This window comes from Megalops cyprinoides, chromosome 5 (assembly GCF_013368585.1).
Source record: "Megalops cyprinoides isolate fMegCyp1 chromosome 5, fMegCyp1.pri, whole genome shotgun sequence".
NCBI lineage: Eukaryota > Metazoa > Chordata > Actinopteri > Elopiformes > Megalopidae > Megalops > Megalops cyprinoides.
In genome coordinates this window covers 38,762,501-38,785,000 of record NC_050587.1, presented here as the reverse complement: position 1 = coordinate 38,785,000, position 22,500 = coordinate 38,762,501, and the positions used below count along the sequence as shown (strand labels likewise).

Sequence of the window (22,500 nt, the reverse complement as noted above, 5' to 3'; positions counted from 1 at the left end):
CAGTCATTATGGTACCAGACACGCCCTCCTAACCGAGGTGCAATTTTTGCTTCATTTCAAGTCACGTTCTATTAATGTCAGAATCTGCCACCCCCACACTGCTACATGGCCGTGTGGCTCACGCCTTTGCTGTCATATCCCTCTGTGGTCTCTGCCCTAAAAGGGTAGGTATTAGGGCCCATTGAGATGTCACGGACACCCCAGCGGAGCCCTCTGGAAATCTGTGAGCTGCCTGATCCAGGTGTGAATAAACTCTGCAACAAAGACAGCTACTGCAGGTAACTGCAAGTTTGTCTGAGAACCCTGGTAGTACTCTTCTGTCGTCTGCTGTCTCCAGAATGCAAGACAAAAGACACGCCTTGATTTCTGTATGCGTCTTTCAATAAAAACTCCTACCTTTGAATATACTTTGCTTTCAAAGGGCACTCTGTGTAGGTGTGGTCTGTTCCTCCTGAAATGACTGTTAACAATGACAGGATTTTGGGGTGTGCGTCCGTCTGTGAGGAGGGGTGAGGGGGCGGTGACCCGCCTTCCCTGCAGCAGAAGGAGCCGGCGCACCTGGGCAAGATGAGGGAGATTGACTCTGTCAGGATGCATCAGCCGTAAAAGCGTTTCTGTGTCAACAGTGAGCGGGCGAGTGGGAGAGAGAGAGAGCGTGAAATCAAAATCTATTCAGAAACAACGTGCCCTGGATCCCCGATTCGTTTGTGTGTGTATTTATTTTGACTCGGGTTTGACTCCTTAGCTTGTCTTTGAGGAGGCGGACCTGTGAGAGTGAACCTAACGAAGATCCGTGTTTATGCTTTATTTTATCCATGCCACTTCTGTGAAGAAACGTCCGTCTGCAGATCAAGAAACTTCACTCCCAACCTCCCGTTGGATCACATGACCTCGCAGCGTGTGACAGTGTGTTACTTTGCCCTCTGTTTTTGCAGGGCTTTGCAGGTGGGATGCAACATTGGCAAGTCAAATTCAAGAGAATAATCAGGGTTTGCCTTCCAGCACAGCTGGGGTGCTCATGCCGTTGAGCTGGGCACCCAGCAGAGGGCTGCACTGCCTTGGGGGGGAATTGCACGTTTAAGTTTGTCTGAGCTTCCTCCTTGGCCAACCTGTGACCCCTGACCTTTTGACCCCACCCACAGGACACGGAGATCATGAACACGGCGGTGCTGACCGGGAGGACGGTGGCCGTGCCGGTGAAGGTGGTGACGGTGGGGCCGGACAGCGTGGTGACGGACGTGACCGAATCGGTCATGTGCAACTCGGCTGATGAAGATGTGGTCAAGGTGAGTGCTGAGATGCAGTTATGCCTTGCACAGTCACAACATGGACCGCAAAAGACAGCAAACACAATGAAGTGGACCGCAGACAAGAAATTGTAGACTGCGGACTCAGTAATGTTTTTCAAACAGGTTTGGTGTCAATTCCACAAAATTCATTTCAATTCCCCCTTTCCCTGTAAATTCCATCTATTCTATTCAGTTCTTTTCATGCTGATCCCACAGGCACTTACTTTACCTTTTACAAAATGGATCTAAAGTGGACTAAATTAGCCTTTATGGAAATGTATACCAGTACCTAATCTCATGTCAGCTCTTCATTGCAAAACTTGACATACAGTAATGTATATATTCATAATTATTTTATCAATGTAGTTTGTAGATGTTACATTTAACAGAAATGTATTGTAAATGTATTGTAATGTTAGTTTGAAATCATCTGCTCTATTTTTTGGAGAAAAAAATGAAGTCAGTTTTTCTGGTCCATCGCCTCCTTTCACACTAACCTATGCACACACAATAATACTTCCCAAGACCAGACAGGTTGCAACTCTTAGGTCTACAGCAAACCATACAATACAATATTAATCTCCTAGATCATTACATCTTGTAGGCATCAGGTCTTGAAATGTAACATTAGACATGTTACAGCAGTCAGGCCTAAAAACTGCCTGCAACACTAAACAGTCTCTCAACAAGTGCTGAGCTAGCTTGGTGAAGACTGGAAACTCCTCTTTCCCTTACCAAAAGGTTAAAAGATCAGAGTTTTCTGTAACAAATGGCTGACTTAAATATGTTGAAACCTCAATGGAAGCATCATGTGTGGCCACACTGGTCAAAACTGGTTTGTTAATAACTTTGGACTGTTAAATTAGTTACTCACACAACTCCAAGCCATCCTATCACATGTAAGTAATGACCTGATGCTGGATCAGTATTAAGAATTCCAGAATAAAACACGGTAATTCTGTTTGGAAGTATTTCAAACTGTATATCTTTTGGCAGGGTTGGCCAGTGCTGACATTCAGCAGACAAACTTCTATGTCCCCTGGTCTGACAGACGGCATGTAAAATAAACATGTAACGACACAGGCTGAATAATATATGACGGCATGCTTATGAACTCATGCTTTATTAATGGATGTGACATTATGATCGCATTTTATTTTTAAGACAGCTTCTGGCCTCCCCAGAGGAAACATACAGTACATGCAATATGCATTTCTACAATAGCACAGAGCTCTGGGGATGTGCATTAACTTTAAATGAAACGCTCCCTGGTGCGATGCAGCTTGGTTTATTTTTGTGGCACAAGGAGTGCCAGAAGATTTACCCCCTGTCACAATGCTTCGACCAGCTGGAGAGGCCCGTTCATTTCAAAGAGATGCACGGCTGTTAAATTATCACACCATACACAGCACAGCGTAAAACACAGTGTCTGCAACGAACATTTCACATTTCCAGCCTCAGTGTAGATACAAGGCACTCTTGTATACAGCATTGTATATATGCTAACAGTATTGTTTGCAAATATACATGCTTTGCAGGTGACAGCATGGCCGGCCACGCCCCTGAGTGCTGACATCATCAGCAGGCGCCTCTCGGCACGGCGGGGCTCGCTGCGGGTATCGGCCTCTCTCCCGATGAGCCGCTTCTCCTGCTCGGACGGTTGAGGCGGCTTTTTTCTCACGCTCTCTCACTCCGCTGCCCATGTTCCTCAGCGCTGTTAACACCGGAACATTACCCTCCCTTCATTATTCATGCCCCGGGCTGCCTGAGACCCCCGGGGGCTCTGCCGGGGAGGGCGCCGTCGCCATGCCAACACACCCCACGCAGCTGCTCGCGGGAAGAGCAGCTCGCCTCAGAGGCTGCGGCGCTCGGGTAGCAGCCCAGAACAACCCCCCCCCCAACCCCCGCAACCCTAACCCTAACCCTAACCTCCGCCGGCCAAACACGCCGCCTCTCTCTGACCCCGCTCGGACTGCCTTCACCTCTGCGTGCCACTAGAACCTCACCCTGTGGGTCAAAGGTCGAGTCATTTTTGGGCATTTTCCCCCAAACTGAAAATTTCTAGCTGGCTGAAGAATTGAATGAAGAATATCCCTATCGTGAGAGTTTAGCATGCAGTATCACACACACACACGCTTATGCAGTTAAAACGATGAAGAATGCTACCTCAGACAGACACACGCTTATGCAGTTAAAACGATGAAGAATGCTACCTCAGACAGACACACGCTTGTGCAGTTAAAACGATGAAGAATGCTACCCCTTTGCTCACTCGTGTGGTCGAGCTCTTAAGCCAGCTGGGCGTGTAGGCCTAGAGCAAGGCCTTCTGCAGGGTTCTGTAACAACACCGGCTTCAAGCACAGGAACCACCAGCTGCTCAGAGCTGGAGCTGCTCTGACTCAAACACAGTAATACTGAACTTTGCTTTTGTTATGGGATGCATGCTTATGCCATTCCGATGGAAGCTGTTGATGCAGGTGGTGTCTGTGGTCTGACATTTTGGCAGCATGGCACTGAATATGAGCAGTGAGTCTCGCTGTACAGGTGAAGTGTGTTCCTGTACGTCTCTCTGCTGCGAGGCATGGGAGCAGACTGCTGTAACATTAAGTAGAGGGTATATCACTGTGTCAGAAAATATGCAGTCAAGACTCTTGAATTCATCAGAAAAATTAACATGCGTGAGTTTCTGTGTGTGAGTGTGAGTCTGTGCATGTGTATGTGTGTGCGTGTGTGTGCGTACCCAAGTGCATGTGTGAACGTGTATGTATGTGCTTTGTGCTTGCACGTGTTTGCAGGTAAAAAATAAGGCGCTGAGAGCTGAACTTGTCTTGAGCACAAAATGGAGACCAGTACTTTGAAACAAGTATAGCTGACTTCTAAGGTGTGAGCAGTGTTAGCTGTTTCCACAGTTAACCTTTGGTTGCTTCTCATGCTACTTCAGGTGCCACCCACTACCGTTGTGTCTCTAACGTGTGTCTAAATTTCCCTGAAGCATCTCACTGCATGCAAATGCAATCATTCCATCAGATTACCAGCTCACCTGCCCAACGCTCCTCTGTTTGCCAAGCTGTCACCTTGGAGACACAGGTGCTTTACTTCCCTGAGCTGCCAGTTTTCATTACAATAACCGCAGAGACTACACCTCCTGGCCAACAGTTAATATGAACACACCTCTGATTTAATCAAATGTCTATTTTCATTCTTCATTGTCATATTTTTCTTTCTCTGTAGAGAAGCTCTGCATCTTATTGCTTCACAGTGACAATATTAAAGTTGTCAGCACTGACTCATTAAGCGATCATAATCATAAATAATAATAACCAACAACTGATCCAGATGAATTATTTTGCAACATATGTCAGTTTGTTGTGCTTGATGCATTCTGATGGTATATCAAGTATGGATTTTTTTTAGTAAATTTATTCATTGTTCACAGATATGAATGCAGAACAGTGATAATAGTCCGAGAGCCAGGAGGGTTAAATTCACTGAACGCTTGGGGGTTAACACAATGAGAGGTAATATTTGTGAAATGTCTAAGAGACAGTGAAGGAATGTAATGGGATGCATAGCGAAGGGCAGTGAAGGATGTTTTTTTTTTCTTTTTTTCTTTCATTTGACCATTGCAGTCAGTGCCAGGAGAGGTGCCCTATTCAGCTGGCAAGCCTCTCTCTCTCACAGTGTAGCCTCGACTGGAGGTGTCTGCTCTCCTGTGGGTATCTGCAGCCTTGAGTCTCAAGACTAAAGGCATCCTCTACAGCTGGATAGGACGGTGTTATTGTATTTCTTCCACATTGCGAACCATAGCAGCTGTGAGTTCAGCTTAGACATGAACGGAATGTTCTGGCGTCTGGGTGCTTCGGACATTTGTTTAAAGACGGCGTTTTGCATGTATTCCGGTGCAGCGGCTGGTGCTGGTGATCAGCTGTGAGCCGTTCATTTCTGCTCACTTGGCAAATGTGTGGCTCATGAGCAGGTAAAAAGTCAGAATCCTCACACCTGGATGGCGCTCCCCTGACGGCTGATCTGTCTCTGTTTGTCAGCTCCATTGTCTTCTCACATGCTGGCAGTAGGGGGTTGGGGGGGGGGGGGGGGGGGGGGGGGGGTTGGTAATATTTATGGGATCAAATCTCTACCCCACCTGCAGCCACCTCCACCACCTCCATCACCCTCACCACTATCACCACCTTCTCCAACACCACCACCACCTCCAACACGACCACCTCCATATCAATCACCACCACTCCACCTCCTCCACCCTCACCACCCCCACCACCTCCAACACGACCACCTCCATATCAATCACCACCACTCCACCTCCACCACCCCCACCACCACCAACACGACCACCTCCATATCAATCACCACCACTCCACCTCCTCCACCCTCACCACCCCCACCACCACCAACACGACCACCTCCATATCAATCACCACCACTCCACCTCCACCACCCCCACCACCACCACCAACACCAACACGACCACCTCCATATCAATCACCACCACTCCACCTCCACCACCCCCACCACCACCAACACGACCACCTCCATATCAATCACCACCACTCCACCTCCTCCACCCTCACCACCTCCAACACGACCACCTCCATATAAATCACCACCTCCTCCACCCCCACCACCCTCACCCCCCCCCCACCACCTCCATATCAATCACTACCACTCCACCCTCACCACCACCTCCCCGGCCAGCAGCCTTCCCCCTGCTTCACTACAGGAACACTAAATCTCACAGATAAATGGTGCGCTGTCCATAATCCATCAGGCCATAAAGATCCTCTCGCTGAAGGATCGCAGGGTAGCACATCATCATCACTCAGTCCCTGGGTCCAGTAGGCCAGGACTCCGGGCCTGGGAGACAGGCACAAGCACAGACCTCAGCCAGGGTCTCATCCCTTACCTCAGAGGGAGGGGGTAGTGCTGGAGCTGGAACGTACTCTATTTATTTATTTCTTTATTTGACACAGAGAGTGAGCACTAATGTACATTTCAGCAGGTGCATCTCTGTAAGAGTACCTGAATGTACAGAGATCAGAGGATAGCTAAGGAGAGAGAGAGAGAGAGAGAGAGAGAGAGAGAGAGAGAGGGAGAGAGAGAGAGCGAAAGCGAGAGAGAGTGAGAGAGAGAGGGAGAGAGAGTGAGGGAGAGAGAGAGAGGGAGAGAGAGAGAGAGCGAGAGAGTGAGAGAGAGAGGGAGAGGAAAAGAGAGAAAGAGTGAGAGAGAGAGAGAAGGAGGGAGAGAGAGAGACCTCCAGTGCCCATTTATTGTAGAATGAGATTCAGGGCTTTTACAGAGACGTAAAACACAGGTTACCCACAGGCAGCACCCCATGAAAATTTCAAAATGCATGCGAAGACACAAGCACCACATCCCCCCAATAAATAAATGAATGAACCCCAACATTACAACAACATCTGTAGCCATCCTCTTCTCACACACAGCCTCCCCAGTATGCCAAACCTGTCTAAAATGTTCAAGATTATTTAACTACCTTGAGTGTGCATATCAAATTTGTGAACGTGCCGAAACAAGCCCATTAAACATTGGCACATCACTTGAGCCCATAGCTTGAATCCTTTTGCAGGGAGAGAGAGAAAAGGAGGAAGAGAAAGGGTGAGAGAGAGAGGGAGAGAGAGAGAAAAGGAGGAAGAGAGAGACAAGGGGAGAGATAGTGGAGGAGAGCATTAATTTGCCTTTAAAAGCTGTTCGTTACACAGCTGTCAGAAAGAGCTTTAATAAGTGGGAAGAAACACTTCCTACTTCCTTGCCTGCACCCAAAACCAACACAGTTTCCTCTAAGAGCTCCTGTACAGTAGAACATGCTCCCATTAGTGAAACCCCACTGAAAGGAAAGAATTAGTGAAAGAACGAGAGAGGAACCCTATCATCATACGCTCAGCAGAGGCTGTCTGTCAGAAACGGGGAGTGTGTGTGTGTGTGTGTGTGTGCGCGTGTGCATGTACGTGTGTGCGTGTGTGTGCATGCGCACCTGTGTGTGTGTGTGTGTGTATGCGCACCTGTGTGTGTGTGTGCGTGTGCGTGTGCATGCACGTGCGTGTGTGTGTGTGCATGCACGTGTGTGTGTGTGTGTGTGTGTGTATGCGCACCTGTGTGTGTGTGTGTGTGTGTGTGTGTGTATGGGGAGGGGGGGGGGGGGGCAAGTGCAGATGTGAGGAAGTGAGAGATGATGAAGAAAGAGCGAAACCGAGAGGAAGGGCAGAGAGAGTGTCGTGTTTGTCCCATTAGCTGGTTGCCTCACTTGCGCTATAACGCTCTCCATGCGGAGACGCTAACGCTCTCCATGCGGAGACGCTGGCGCTCTTTAACGGAGACGAGCCTCCCCTTCACTGAAGTGGTTGAGCTGGAGCTAATGGTTAATTGCTTCTGTCAGTCCGGCTTGGAGCCGCGCGGGAGAAGGGGCCAGGAGTGGCCTGCCGCACGGCTCCATCTCTCATATCTGCTCCTCTTTGTGCCAGTGTGCCGTGTCGGTAATTTCCGGGGCCTGCTCCAGAGAGCGCGGTAACGTGATGGGGAAGCATCCTCCTGTGAGCTGCTCTTTGTGTCCCTTGATTAATGAGAAGAGCAGAGACATGGCAGAACATCTCAGAGATTTACAACACTATAATAATAACAATAATAACAATAATAAATATTGTTGTACTTTACTATTATTTATTTACATTATTTATCATTACTTTGCAGATGCCTATAAGCCATTTATGCTGGATATTTACTGAGAGAATTCTTTAGAATCAAACGTTCAGCGGCTCAGTCGGTGAAGCGCTTGTCTCGAGTGCAGGCCGACTCCTAACGCCTGGGTTTTACCCCAGCTGTATCATCAGAGCAAGCTTTGCTGTGCCAGGGTAGGGCTGGGTATGTGAGCAGGGTCTCCCTGCATGATCTCCCTGAAGCATGCTGTGATTTTTCAGGTGGCTGCTGGGTGGCATTACTGGAGGTGTGGCTATCCGCCAAACCTGTGTCCACTCCACCGTAATGCACCTTTTGTACAGCACTACCCGCCTCTCTCCTGCTGGGTTGGAAGACTGAGCTTCCTAGTCTGACGATGAGGGCGGTACACCAAACTGCCCTGTTTATTAAGGTATTGATATTCTTTTAGGTTTGTTCAATTTTTCGATCTACCTAAAAAAGAACTGGCTGATTTGCTCTGGAAGTTTATTTTAGTTAGCCATTATGGTACTAAGGCAGTCTATCGGATTTTATCCTAATTCTAATGAGCATTTTTTTTCATGGTTTTTCACCAAAACCCACGAGGGCCATTATTTGTTGATTGATTGTGTGAGCCTCATTGGTGATGTCTGTTGCTGTGTCTGCTGTTATCATTTGTGTGTTCTTTACTACAAACTTAACTCATCTTGGCAAGAATCACTCAGGTAGTTGCTTTTCAAGTACAGTGAGATCAAGACCATATTATTTGTTGAAAAACATAAACTGCTCTATCCAGTGAATCCTTTATCCTGAGGTAGAATGCTTTGTGATGTCATACTGGCCATTTTGATATTATACTCACAGGTGAAATGGTTTGTGATGTCATACTGGCCATTGTGATATCATATTCAATGGTGAATTGCTTTTTGATACTACCCATCCACAATAGCTTGAGTGTGAAGAATCTGATTATTATTCAGAATGCATGAGCCTGATTCCTATATCATATACTCATTGATGTTGCCGGTATAATATAAGAGAATTTTGCTACAGAATAGTGCTTTTTCTCTGTCTCCTGACATGATGTAGAGATGTAAGATTAAAAAAGAAGGAAGTTAAAGGATCCTCTTGGCGTGCTGCAGCTTCTCACAGCAGTTCCTGTGTGGGTTTGTGCAGGGTGCAGTGTAAGGGAAACCGCTTGATCACTTGCTTTCGTTCAACATGCCCACACAATATTGCAACAGCAGTAGTCTTACGTGTGTGAATATGAAAGCGAGTTCAACATGTTCACGTAATAAAAAACACTCATCTTACAGCAGCTTGAGTCCTGATGAAATATTTAGCACAACTGCTCTCTTAATTGCTCATGATATCAAAGGTCCTAAATCCTTTTGAGGGAGCGCTTGTGACTGCTCTCCCGGGAGTGAGGGAGAGGCCCGCCTGGACAGCTTGTAGTTGCCTGTAGCCTTGTAGCTGTACAGCCTGCCTCTGTGCAGAGAAGGTGGAGAGTGGAGAGGAGAGGGAAGATACACAAGCGCACAAGATATTCTGTATTATGACAGTTTTTACTTTTGGTGCGTTTGGTTTTAGACCACGCCCCTTCTAGAACATTTATTGCATATCAGCGAACCAGAACATCCGTAGCCTGAGCAGTGGGCAGAACCAGAACTTTCAATGTGAAGGACAATGAGTAGACTATCTGGCCAATATGTATGTATGATCTGTGGCAAAGCGTAATGGCTTCCTCTGTCTCAGGAACACTCAGCTTCCAGTGCTCTAGCAAGTATGAAGACTAGGGCTGAACTGCAGAACAGAAGAATTGATTGTACGATGATTAATGGATCTTTCTTGCCTTCTTTGGCCTAAAATACGATTGAAAATGCACCAGCAGTTTATATCTTCTTATTTCTTCTATGTTATTATTTTGGGCACAAAACTAACAAAAGATAGAATGACACAACAGAGCAAAAAAAAAAAGAAAGAAAACAGGAGACTTGAATGCTCTCTATCTGTTGCGTTGCAAGCTGTTCTTTTTTAGCATGCGATAATTATACCTATTCTGGGAGAGCTTTCCAAGCTCGGATGGAGTCTTGGGGCTCTGTTCTGAAGGCCATGGTTGGTGAAAGTGTCTGCATGTTTCTAACATGTCCACATCAGAGAGCTTCTGGAGTATTTCAGAGGGAGCCAGTTGGCATGAAGGAGAAGTGGTCAGTCACTGCCCGTCCAGTTGGGATGAAGGTCCAGTTGGACTCAAAATCTCCTCGACAGATGGGGTCCAGTTTTTTTTTTTTGGGACCTCTTTAGCAGAAAGGACCTTTTCCTTCATCCGTCACCCAACTGTCAGGCAACATTTAGCACAGAGGCCTACCCATAGGAACGCACCAACTGCAAGCCCTCACCACACTGAGAATGATAATGACATAGCAAGTATCATCATAAATGTATGCATGTTTTTAAGTTTGAGCTTTTCACATCACATTAATCATTACAAGTAAAATGACAGAAAGCTAGTGATGTTATAATTATATGACGATGATGATGATCATGATGGTTATTATTAGTATTATTAATAATAATAATAATAATAATAATAAATACAATGCTACAACAGCAAACAAAATAGCAAGCTGTGGTATTCTGTGACAGGCATAGAGCCAGTTGATTGGCAGGTGTGTTGAAAGAGAAAGTGCTTTGGAGAGACATGGTGACATGGTGTGATCCCTTCAGCTTTGAGGCACGGCCTCAGCTTCATCCTTAGAAATACCCTTTACTCCCCTCTCTCAGTCTGCCAGTCTGAATAAGTGCTTCAGATAAACATACAATTGCTGATACAAACATATGCGGGCATATTGCTGAAGAACTATAAAGATACAGATACAGATACAGATACAGACATGGGTAAGACAGAGGTCACATCTTTTTGTGTTTTATATGTGTGTATGTGCATGTCTGTGTGTCTGTGTCTGTGTGTGTGTGTGTGTGTGTGTGTGTGTGTGTATATGTGCATGTCTGTGTGTATGTGTGTGTCTGTGTGTGTGTGTGTGTGTGTGTGTGTGTGTGTGTGTGTGTGTGTGTGTGTGCGCATGTGTATGTGCATGTCTGTGTGTGTGTATGTCTGTGTGTGGGTGTGGGTGTGTGCGTGTGCGCATGTCTGTGTGTGCGTGTGCGCATGTGTATGTGCATGTCTGTGTGTGTGTGTGTGCGCATGTGTATGTGCATGTCTGTGTGTGTGTGTGTGTGTGTGTGTGAGAGAGAGAATTTGAGAGCGAGAGAGAGGGGAGACTGCTTCGACCCACCCACACTGTGAGTTGGCAGATTTTTAATTGTTTTTTAAAAAATCGCACATCTCAATTACAGCACGCGGCACGTCTCCTCGATCATATCACACTCCAGTGAGCGTGCTGCCTCCGCTCCTCCTGTTGTTGATTTATTTTCATTTATTCCTCTGCATGTCTGCTAGCAGCTTTCATCGTTTCCTCTCTCCTCCGGGGTGAGCCGTCGCCGCTCCACCAGGGTCTGCCTCTTAGCGGAGTAATTTGCTCTTTTCTCACCTCGCCGTGACGAGGAGACGGCCCTCCCCGGTCTCTCCTGTGACCGTCAGTACACCCAGTCTGTGTGCATGCTGCACATTGCTTTATCCGTATTCAAATCGCACTGTATCTGCCTGCTCTTTTTTAGAGGTAGCATCGGTGTTGTCAGTAGAAATATAGTGCCATGCGGTAGCCGTCTAATGCCATGTGCTTGGGTGTAAGTGTTCCTAGGCTTGGAGAGTACTTGGAATAGAGTCTAACCCTATGGGAGGTTTTGTCTTTTGGCCAAGACTCACCATGACCCACTACAGGTGACTGAGTCGCTAAGGATCCGATGGCACGCATTGAAAATAATGAGAGGACTGAGGCGTCTGGTCCATCTGTCCATCTGGCCATCTCATCATTCAGTTTAACTGGCCAAATTAAAACCTCTCCAGCTCCGGCTGAACTGTGGTGGGCGTTCTGGTGCAAAAATGGCCACTGGTTGTGGGCTGGGTGAGGCTTCACTGTGGTTTGCTTTGCTTTGAGATCCATGTACGGCAGTAAATAGTGCCATGTGCAGTGCCTTCACCCACCAGAGGTGAGGGTTCGGGGGGAGGGTAATGAGGTCAACAGAACTGGGGCGTGGGGGAGTGAGTTCAAGGAAGGGGTGATGGAGTGAACAAAGTGGAGTCAAAGGTGGGGGAACCTGAATCTCTCAACTGTTTTGTTTAATCGATGGCATCTTCCCAGTGGAAGTGGGGCGGGGGGTGATGGGTGGCATCCAGCCCCTGCAGCTTCTGCATCTGCCTAACTTTAACCCCTCTCACCTCCCTCTTTCCTCCAGGTGTCGGACAGGTGCGACTACGTCTATGTGAACGGGAAGGAGACGAGGGGGAGGGTGGGGGTGGCGGTGAACTTCACCTACGGCCACCTGAGCGCCCAGCTGGAGATGACCGTGTGGATGCCCCGCTTCCCCCTGCAGATCGACGTGTCCGACACAGAGCTCAGCCAGATCAAGGGCTGGAGGGTGCCCGTCACCCCTGGCAACCACAGGTGCGTATCAGCCACCCATCGCCTCCTGCCCCCCTAGGCACTCCTTACCTGGGCTGTGTACTGCCACCAGTGTCCTGTGTCACGAGACATATCCACCAATCCTGTAACCCTGGGGCGTGGCCTAGTGAAAGAGTTCTTTGAGAGGGCTGGAGAGTTAGCTTTACATTCAGCCACCCTCATCCAGAGTCCGTTTAAAAAGCAGAGGTACATAAATGCTTATTAGAAGGTCACATGGACAACAGAACAGACAGAAGATGTCAGACCACATCTGAATACACGTTGATCTGTCACTCAGTACCATATTAACCACTGCCAATAACGGATTAATATAAGTATGGATTAAGTTAGCCTGACTCACAGTGCAGTCTCTCAGTTATCTGCCCACATGTAGCCAGTTTAAAGCAGTGCCACCCCTCTTGACAGAAATGATGGTTCCACACTTGATTGAGCTTGCGGGCTGCCAGCAGGGGGCGCCACTATCAGGGAGCCACAGCTGAATCATGTTCCCCATGGAAAATCTGCATGGCCGCCTTTGCATTCAGGGCTGCTTTCTCATTGTTTTCTTCCATTCACGCTCCATTAGAGCAGAATTACAAAGTGGGCGTGTCCCCCGCACTGACGTCAGTCACCAGAGAGCGCTGTCTGCACTCGCAGCTGCCAGCTCGAGCCTCGTGCTGTTTGTGTAGGTGTGTGGCACGCGTCAGAGCTGTGCGCTAATCTCCCTGCTTGGGTTGCCACACCTCATTAACTCATTAATCCCGAAGGAGACTGGTGGTGGTGTCCTCTCGTGCCTGGGAAGTTCGGTTGCCAGGTTGTGGGAAATGTTGTGTAAATTCCCCTTGATACAGTGTGACCCAGCAACTCAGAGGGAGAGTGATGTTTCAGTGGCATGGATGTTTCAGCGCTGTGTGAATGTCAAACGGTGGTTCTCTGGGCTGAAAGTTCTCCCCCTTTCCCCTGTTATATTTAGTAGCGCAGTCACAACTTTTGACTGATGACAAGAGGTATTTGTGTAATTGTGGTATGCAAGTTGACTGTTCAAACTTTTTGATTAAAAAGTGAGTCAGCAACACTTAAATTTGCAATATTTTCAGCCTTAAAAAACCCACAAAGAGAAACTGCCAACACTGAACATGTAGGTGTGTTTTACACAAGTTTTGATTTCTTACCTCTGTAACACAGTGTCTTTACTGTGTCTGTAATGACTCGATGGTAATCACAGTGGCGTTTTGAATTTTTAACGCAGGTCTGCCTGGTACAATGAGGATGATGACGGTGGTGATGATGAAGAATCAGGCTGTGCACTGCAGTACCAGGGCGCCATGGTGCACGTGCTAACACACTTCGTGGCCGAGCCGGCCGACCCCCGCGGTCAGCTGACCTTCATGCTGGGCAGTGATTGGCAGGTGGAGGTCACGGAGCTGGTGGGGGACTTCCTGAGGGTGAGAGACCCCCAGGTCGCCAGGCTGCAGGACGGCCAGGTGCTGATGGGACGGGAGACAGGTGTCACCTCCGTACAGGTACGCACGGCACAGGTACACATGGGGGGACAGATGGAGGAGGATGGTGGGGGGGGCAGTGGGAGAGACGGAGAGGACATTACAGGATGGAGCAGAGGAAGAGATGAGAGGGAAATATGTCGGGGCAGAAGGGAGAAGAGTGTGGAGAGAGGGAGAGTGTTACATTACATTACATTACATTAATGTCATTCAGCAGATGCTCTTATCCAAAGGGAGTTACATACTTACGGGATTCAGTTTTTATTTATGTATACAGCTGAATATTTACTGAGGCAACTGTGGGTTAAGCACCCTGCCCAAGGGTACAGCAGCAGTGCCTGTACAGGGAATCGAACCAGCAACCTTTCGGTTGTGAGCCCTCCTCCTTACCACTATCCCACACTGCTTCCCACAGTTAGGAGTAAAAAGAGACAGAGGAGGAGGAGGGGGAAGGGAGAGGGGTAAGCCAAAGGACAGCTGAATGATCCTTTTGATCAGGGCCACTTTACACTCTTCCACATGCAGAACATGTGCTTACAATACTGGCAAAAAAATCACGACTGACAGGCAACAATGAAATCACTCCAAATCATGACAATGACAGGGACCTTGGTCTCTGACAGGAGAACAGTCTGAGTGAAGGCGAATAATGTTCTCTACGACTGTGAAAAACAGTCTGAGCCTGGATAACGGTCTTTATACACCTTTCAAGATGACAGCAGGTTTCCTTGGAAGACAGCGGGAGAGAGAGAGACAGAGAGAGAGAGAGAGTGAGAGAGAGTGAGAGAGAGTGAGAGAAAGAGAGAGGGAAGGCGTTTCATGCCCCCACGGTACGCTCTAATTTGTGCATATTCTCTGGAAGGCCGGAGAGTGTGTGAACCTGTCGGATTCGTAGCGTGGGCGTAAGACATCGCGGCTCACGTTTCCTCCCGCCTGACCGGGCACCGTCCACATGCGCTTATCAGATTGTTTTTTCCTCGGGAGCCTGGGTGCAAACGGCCACCGTGCGAGAGAAGGTAAATCTGCTCTCGCTGGCTGTGGTCGCCGCAGTCACTCAGAGTATCGACCGCGCTCTTACAACCCTATTAAAGTCCGTTTAATAGCAAAATGGCCCGGAGATTGACGGGCCGTGGTCTGAAACCCGAATCGGGGAGAGCTGAAACTAAGCGACAGACAGCAGAAGCTCGATTCGACCAGACACTGACGGTAAGATTAGAAAGGAATTAAAATCCAGTGAAACAAAAACAACACTTATCTCCTGTCTGGAATTTCACAAGGAGAGACACGACTGAAAAGTGTTGCTCTGTCTCTGTGCTGGAATAAGGAGATGGCGTATGATGGAAAAAAGCAATCAGAATGTCAGAAATGCTCAGAAACACTCCCCGATTGCACAAACAACAACCCACCGATTACACCAGGGCTCAATTAGCTGGTGTCCCACCTTCCACATAATCGTGTCATTGTGTTGTTTTTAATGCGCATTGACTGCCTCTCCGCACCTCCTCGGAGACAGACTCACCCCTGACGATTTCCCCCGCTGCAGAATCAGACAGGCCCCAGATCAACACGATGGGGAGAGGGAGAGAAAGCAGGAAACAGACATTATACAAAAGTGTTCGAGTATTTTGAGGGGGAAGCGAGGAGGGAAATGAGGACTCAGAGACACAGCCAGAGAAGCAGGGCGCCAGTCTCGATGGGTTTCATAAAAAGCACATTAAGATAAAAAAAACTGAAATGTTTTGATTTTGCGCTGGAGAGACAACAGAAAGCGGCTCAAGAGACCATCTGAAGAAGTTTTTATTTTCAATCCCGGACTGTCGCCAAAGAGGCAGGCTTTGGAGCAGAGGGTGTTTGGTGTGACCTGGGTACACACTGAGAGTGGCAAAGAGGGAGTTTGTTGGGAGTGTTGCCGGGACCAGATCCAAGCTCAGCTTTGCCCCCCTCGTCTGTCAGACACTACAAACCAAATGCTATTAACCATTACATCACAGTTTGTGTTTCAGCCTAAATTCTCAAGCAAGCGCTGATGGTTTTGATCTGTGATTGGCAGATGATTTGGTTTTGTCGAGGTTTGATTGGTTGACGCTGTTCCCGCCCTAAAGCTGGGCTGCATCCTGATAGGGTGCATCATTGCGTGTCTGTACTGTATATTCATATCAAGTGCTGCCTGTGTTCACTGCATAGCATGTAACCCCACTCGATCATAGGGATTGATTATGACAGGACATAGACACAAACGCAAAGGTGACACATTTCATCAGCCAAACACTCTGTGAGCCTCGAGCTCGCTTGGTAAACACACCCAGGAGAGGCAGGACCTGTCTGTGTTAATGATCAGTGGCGCCCCCTGTCTGTGTGTGAGTTTTGGTCTCTTCTCTGTCTGTGTTAATGATCAGTGGTGTCCCCTGTCTGTGTGTGAGTTTTGGTCTCTCCTCTGTCTGTGTTAATGATCAGTGGTGTCCCCTGTCTGTGTGTGAGTTTTGGTCTCTTCTCTGTCTGTGTTAATGATCAGTGGCGCCCCCTGTCTGTGTGTGAGTTTTGGTCTCTTCTCTGTCTGTGTTAATGATCAGTGGCGCCCCCTGTCTGTGTGTGTGTGCCGGTGCAGGTGCTGTCTCCTCTGTCTGTGTTAATGATCAGTGGCGGCCCCTGTCTGTGTGTGTGTGTGTGCCGGTGCAGGTGCTGTCTCCTCTGTCTGTGTTAATGATCAGTGGCGGCCCCTGTCTGTGTGTGTGTGTGTGCCGGTGCAGGTGCTGTCTCCTCTGTCTGTGTTAATGATCAGTGGCGCCCCCTGTCTGTGTGTGTGTGCCGGTGCAGGTGCTCTCTTCTCTGTCTGTGTTAATGATCAGTGGTGCCCCCTGTCTGTGTGTGAGCTTTGGTCTCTTCTCTGTCTGTGTTAATGATCAGTGGTGTCCCCTGTCTGTGTGTGAGTTTTGGTCTCTTCTCTGTCTGTGTTAATGATCAGTGGTGTCCCCTGTCTGTGTGTGAGTTTTGGTCTCTTCTCTGTCTGTGTTAATGATCAGTGGCGCCCCCTGTCTGTGTGTATATGCCGGTGCAGGTTCTGTCTCCTCTGTCTGTGTTAATGATCAGTGGTGTCCCATGTCTGTGTGTGAGTTTTGGTCTCTCCTCTGTCTGTGTTAATGATCAGTGGTGTCCCCTGTCTGTGTGTGAGTTTTGGTCTCTTCTCTGTCTGTGTTAATGATCAGTGGCGCCCCCTGTATGTGTGTGTGATTTTTGGTCTCTTCTCTGTCTGTGTTAATGATCAGTGGCGCCCCCTGTCTGTGTGTGAGTTTTGGTCTCTTCTCTGTCTGTGTTAATGATCAGTGGCGCCCCCTGTCTGTGTGTGTGTGCCGGTGCAGGTGCTGTCTCCTCTGTCAGACTCTGTCTTGGCGGAGAGCACGGTGAAGGTGCTGGATGACAAAGTGTCCATCACGGAGCTGGGGGTGCAGCTGGTGTCCGGCCTCTCCCTCTCCCTGCAGCTCAGCCCAGGAAGCAACAGGGCCATCGTCGCCACGGCAACCACGCAGGAGGTGCTGAACAGACCCAAACAGGTACCACATCGTCCTGCCTCAACAGAGTGAGAGCCACTGTCCTGTCCCCTAGTGACGTCACTGCACACAGCATGGACATCAGAGACATCTGTACTGTGTGGTTCTGTATGCGCTACAGGCAGGATAGGAGGGAATGGGGTATCTGCATGTTGCTGTAAGGTATTGCCCCTGTTTGGTGTTCTTTAACTTCACAGAGACAGTATATGCCCCAGATGTAAATAGCTTGCAGTAAGAACTAAGTAAAATATCAGATTATAGTTATCTCTGTGTAATGTATGTATATAAAAATGAATGTGTGTGTACATATAGTCCGTGGGTTGTTATTCATTGTATGTATTTTTGTGTATTAACTCAGTGATTAATAAAATCGAATTAAGCTAACCCTTTGTGAAAATCCAATTAGAAAACAAATAGCAGATTTGCTGTGAGCCAGTCTCCTGCTTATTGTGAATACTGATTTGCATTAGAATTCAACCAATAGGAAAATCAGAAATGCCTTCACCTTTCATGTTTTTTCCTCTTTACTTGAAATGAAACCAGCGAAATCTGATCCAGTTCCCACTGATCACAGTTCTTGTCATGTAGTGACAACATCACGCTTGTGTTGTGAGCTGAAAATTGCTTGAAGTCATTTTTTGTTACCCACACCGTTTATTTCTCCCGGGAAAGCACCTGTCATGGAGCTTGTTCATAATCAAAATTGCTTTACGTATTTTTTTCATATTTTTATTTTGTGTTCCCATTATTGATTCATGAGAGGAAAACAACCAAAAGGATATGGGACTGTGTATGCGTATGCATGACTGAATGTGTGTCTGTGTGTGTATGTGTGTGAGTGTGTTTGTGTGTATGCATTGCTGAATGTGTGTCTGTGTGTGTATGTGTGTGAGTGTGTTTGTGTGTATGCATTGCTGAATGTGTGTGTGCATGCGTGCGGCGTGGACTGAATGTTTGTATATGTGTTTTTGTGTGTGTGTGTGTGTGTGTGTGTATGTTTCTGTGCATGTGTGTATGTGTGTGTATGTGTTTGTATGACTGAATGAGTGTGTGCGTGTGTGTGCACTCGTGTGTATGTGTATACGTGTTTCTCTGTGTGTGTGTGTGTGAGTGTGTGTGCACGTTTGTATGTGTATACGTGTTTCTCTGTGTGTGCGCGCGCGCGCGCGCGCGTGTGTGTTCATGCGCGTGTGTGTATGTATTTCTCTGTGTATGTGTGTGTGTAATGCTGTGCTCCTGATTTTAGCACGGTGTCCATGTCTCCACAGGAATCTTTCATCAGCGCGTGGCTGCAGTTCAGTGACGGCTCCATGACCCCCCTCGACCTCTACGACCCCGCCCATTTCCTGCTGACGGCCACGTCCCTGGACCAGGAGGTGGTGACGGTGCGGAAGGACTCGTCCTGGAAGTGGCCGGTCATCGTGGCCAAGGGGGAGGGGCAGGGGCTGCTGGTTCGAGTGGAGATGAGTGTCAGCGATCAGTGTCAGAAGAGTGACCGGCGGAGCATCCTGGCCGCCGCCAATGGCAACGTCCGCATCAGGTTTGGCCAGGCCGGTGTCGCCAAGGGCAACCGCGGGGTGGACGGGGACCGCGGGCGTCGGCCCTCGGCCCGGGACCGCGGGGGTGGGGACGGGCCCTACTACGGCAGCTCCGTGTCCGTCATGGAGGGCAGCGTGGCAGGCAGGGGCGTCACCACCACCACCAAGTCCGGCATCGTGTCGGACGACGACGGCCGGGCCCAGAACGTTCCTGTGGACTTCCCCGCACAGGTGGACCTCCCTCGGAGCAGAAACGTGGAGGACGACCTGGTGCAGACGCCCCGGGGACTGACGGACCTGGAGATCGGGATGTACGCCCTGTTGGGGGTCTTCTGCCTGGCCATCCTGGTCTTCCTCATCAACTGCATCTCCTACGCCCTCAAGTACAGCCACAAGGAGCTGCCCACGGGGGAGGGGCCAGAGACCATGAGCCACGCCCATGACTGGGTGTGGCTGGGCAACAGGGCGGGGCTGATGGAGAGCCGGCCCAGCCTGTGCTCGGAGCAGGACGAGAGCACCACCATGATGGACCTCAGCACGGGGTTCGAGGAGGGCAGCCACCTGCTCAACGGCGCCACCTCTCAGAAGAACGTGCAGGGCCAGGTGCACCGGCCGGCCGACACCGCCTGCCTGGGCGGCGACCACAAAAACGAGTCCCTGAACTCGCCTACCACCAAGAGGAAGCGGGTGAAGTTCAGCACCTTCACCACCATCCCACCCCGCAACGGCGGCTCCTCCACCATCAGCCCCCTGACCGTGGCGCACAGCGATGACATTAAATGGGTGTGCCAGGACATCGAGCTCGGGGACTCCACAGAGCTCCGAAACTACATGGAGAGATTAAATGACAATGCCTCCAAGAACACTGCATAGTTTTTAAATTATCGCTGTGAATTTCTTTTTTTTTTTTTGGTTTTGTGGACGATGAAACAGTCACCTTTTTGCCTTCAGATTAAGGAGGTTGACATAGCTGTGGCAACACTGAAATAGATAGAACCATATCTTACCATGACAACCAGACAGATCTTTCTTGACAACCTGTTGCCATGGGAACTGACAAAGGGCCACTCATCATATATTAATGAAAAAGAAAAATTCCAATTTCAACAGGATTGATGGAAGAACTCAAACTTGGATATGGGAAATGCAAATTACTGATGATTTTTATTTGTTTGTTTTTGTTCAGTAAGGTGTTGGATTTACTTTTTTGTTGTCCTTAATAAGTGTTTTTGTTGTTATTTAATTTATTTTTTGTTGTTGGTATAGTCGGACGCACTGAGCAAAAGTGAAACTATGTTAATGAGGAATTGATATTCTTAGAGTGTGATATTGATAGTTAGCCACATTGAAATCAAGATGCACATGGAATGGTTACACAACGTTTTGTAGAATTCTGAATCTATATATTTTAATATATATTCTGATTCCTGCACTGTATGTTTTTTTTCGTTTAATTATTTTCCCGAATCAATCCAGATGAGACCAGCTCTAATTTATGCATGCAGTTAAGAATCAGTGCACAGAAGTTTAATCTGACTTCTCTGTTGACCAACAGAAGCCACCAACACGATGCTGTAATCTATTCAGAATGTCTCCTCACAGCATAATGGCACTCTGCTGCTCCTCTGAATTGTATTTTTATACGTGTCATTCAAACTGCACCAAGAGTTCTCTGAAAAGAAAAATCAGGGAAACTGTTTTGTTAGATGTCGTAAGCATTTCTACATCTGCCCTGTGAAAGCCACGAATTTAGAGAATATTTGATTTGTCAGTCCAGACACTGTCTCTGTTAATAGCGTAGAATGAATTACCAACACTCGCTCGGGAGTTGCACTGTTAAGTTATTACACGGAAGCCGAAGGTATGCACTCAACCTGCTGTTGGAAACGCCGCACTTTCTTTGTAGTTCTAGTGTTTTTTGTCTCGTTTGTTTTCTCCTCTTTCCTCGCACAACAGCCCAAACAAAGACTGCACTGAGGTGAAAGCCGATCTTCTGCCGTTCAGCCATGCGGCTGGTGCGCATTCATACGTAATGAATTCAGCTGTGCAGGTAACCGTGCTGCAGACTGTGCTCTCCGCCCCGGACTGATCCCGGTACAGGCGCGGCTCATTTCGCACCCGTTATATCGCTCTCACAAGAGCGGTGTCTCCGCGTGTGGATCTCTCGGTGTCAACAATTTCCCGCACCTCTGCTAACTCTTAAGACCCGCGGCCCACTTTGCTTGGCTTTTACTTAACCGTCTGACGGTGTCGGACCGACGGTGTCTGTAAGTGAAGCGCACGCATCCTCTGTCCACGCGCTGTGCAGAATTTAACGAGACGGGAGAACTGAACCCAGATTTGATAACAAAACCCCTGAAGCTCCCGCAGAATACTTTCCGTATCGGCCCCACTTGTCTGAAGCATTCTGCTGAGCTTCAGGTACTGTGTCTTTTTTTTTTATTATTATTTTGTTTTACTTTTTCATCATCATGTCTTGAATTATTAAAGTTTAAGGTGACACAATATGCCGTTGTCCTTTCTGATTTATTTATTCGGTCGGTTGCCGGTCGCAGCAATGCGGAGCGGCATCCGTTTCTCAAACTCTTCCACTCTTCAGTCGTCAGAAGGGAAAGGGCAAAGGAGTGCCACCGTTAGGCGCGAGGCACTGACGCGGAAATCTTCTCTTTTCGCAGCCCGTGATGGTGATGGACAGCTGCTTTCCCTGAGGGGTTACCAGTCAAACTCGGTTTGAAATCACAGACTGCAGCTACGCTGACAGAACTTTTCTAAGGTCTCTCCCCTCAAATTCATTTTTATACTCCCGCACAGTAATGTTCAACACAGTAAACCTATGCTAAAAAATCACATTTTAATGAGCATCAAAATATAGTGCATATGTCCCAAAACATAGCCATTTACACTTTCCAGTTTTGTATGCAGCATTTTGCAATATTTTATATATATTTTTCCATTTATTCTAAAATATATGCAGGCTGTTTCATATATGAAATGGCAATAATGGGGATAAATATTAGTCTTACCTCTTCTCTTTTGTATCTCTGAACATGTATTATGCCCTATTTCTTGAAGTGGCAAAAAAAAAAAAAAAATCTAACAATCTGTGCAAACTCATTCTTTGAAGGACAGAGAGGGGTGTGTGGGTAGGCCAGGTAAAGACTCATTGGGTGGGATGTAAGTCACATCCAATCTGTTCACGGCTCAAAAAATAAATGAAAAAACGCATCCATGCCTGTAGAAGGTTGAGACGCCAGAGCATTGAAATTCATAGCTTCCAAAGATGGTGATAATCTGAAGGAGCCGCGGCTCGGCGCTGCCCCAGACAGCCTGCACAGACGGATGCTTTGTTGTGTTTTGTTCCTGTCTTGTCTTCCTGCCTC

At 48.0% G+C, this 22,500-nt stretch overlaps 1 protein-coding gene across 1 annotated transcript in view; it reads left to right on the top strand.

The window, feature by feature from the left end:
• Nucleotides 1–19,993, top strand: part of LOC118778463 (transmembrane protein 132D-like) — a 121,007-nt gene extending 101,014 nt beyond the window's left edge. Inside the window, exons 5-9 of the mRNA XM_036529996.1 lie at nucleotides 1,143–1,286; nucleotides 12,330–12,538; nucleotides 13,785–14,058; nucleotides 17,394–17,585; nucleotides 18,851–19,993. Coding sequence (XP_036385889.1) covers nucleotides 1,143–1,286; nucleotides 12,330–12,538; nucleotides 13,785–14,058; nucleotides 17,394–17,585; nucleotides 18,851–19,993 — 1,962 coding nt within the window. The remainder of the gene's footprint in view (nucleotides 1–1,142; nucleotides 1,287–12,329; nucleotides 12,539–13,784; nucleotides 14,059–17,393; nucleotides 17,586–18,850) is intronic.
• The last annotated feature ends 2,507 nt before the right edge of the window (nucleotides 19,994–22,500 follow it).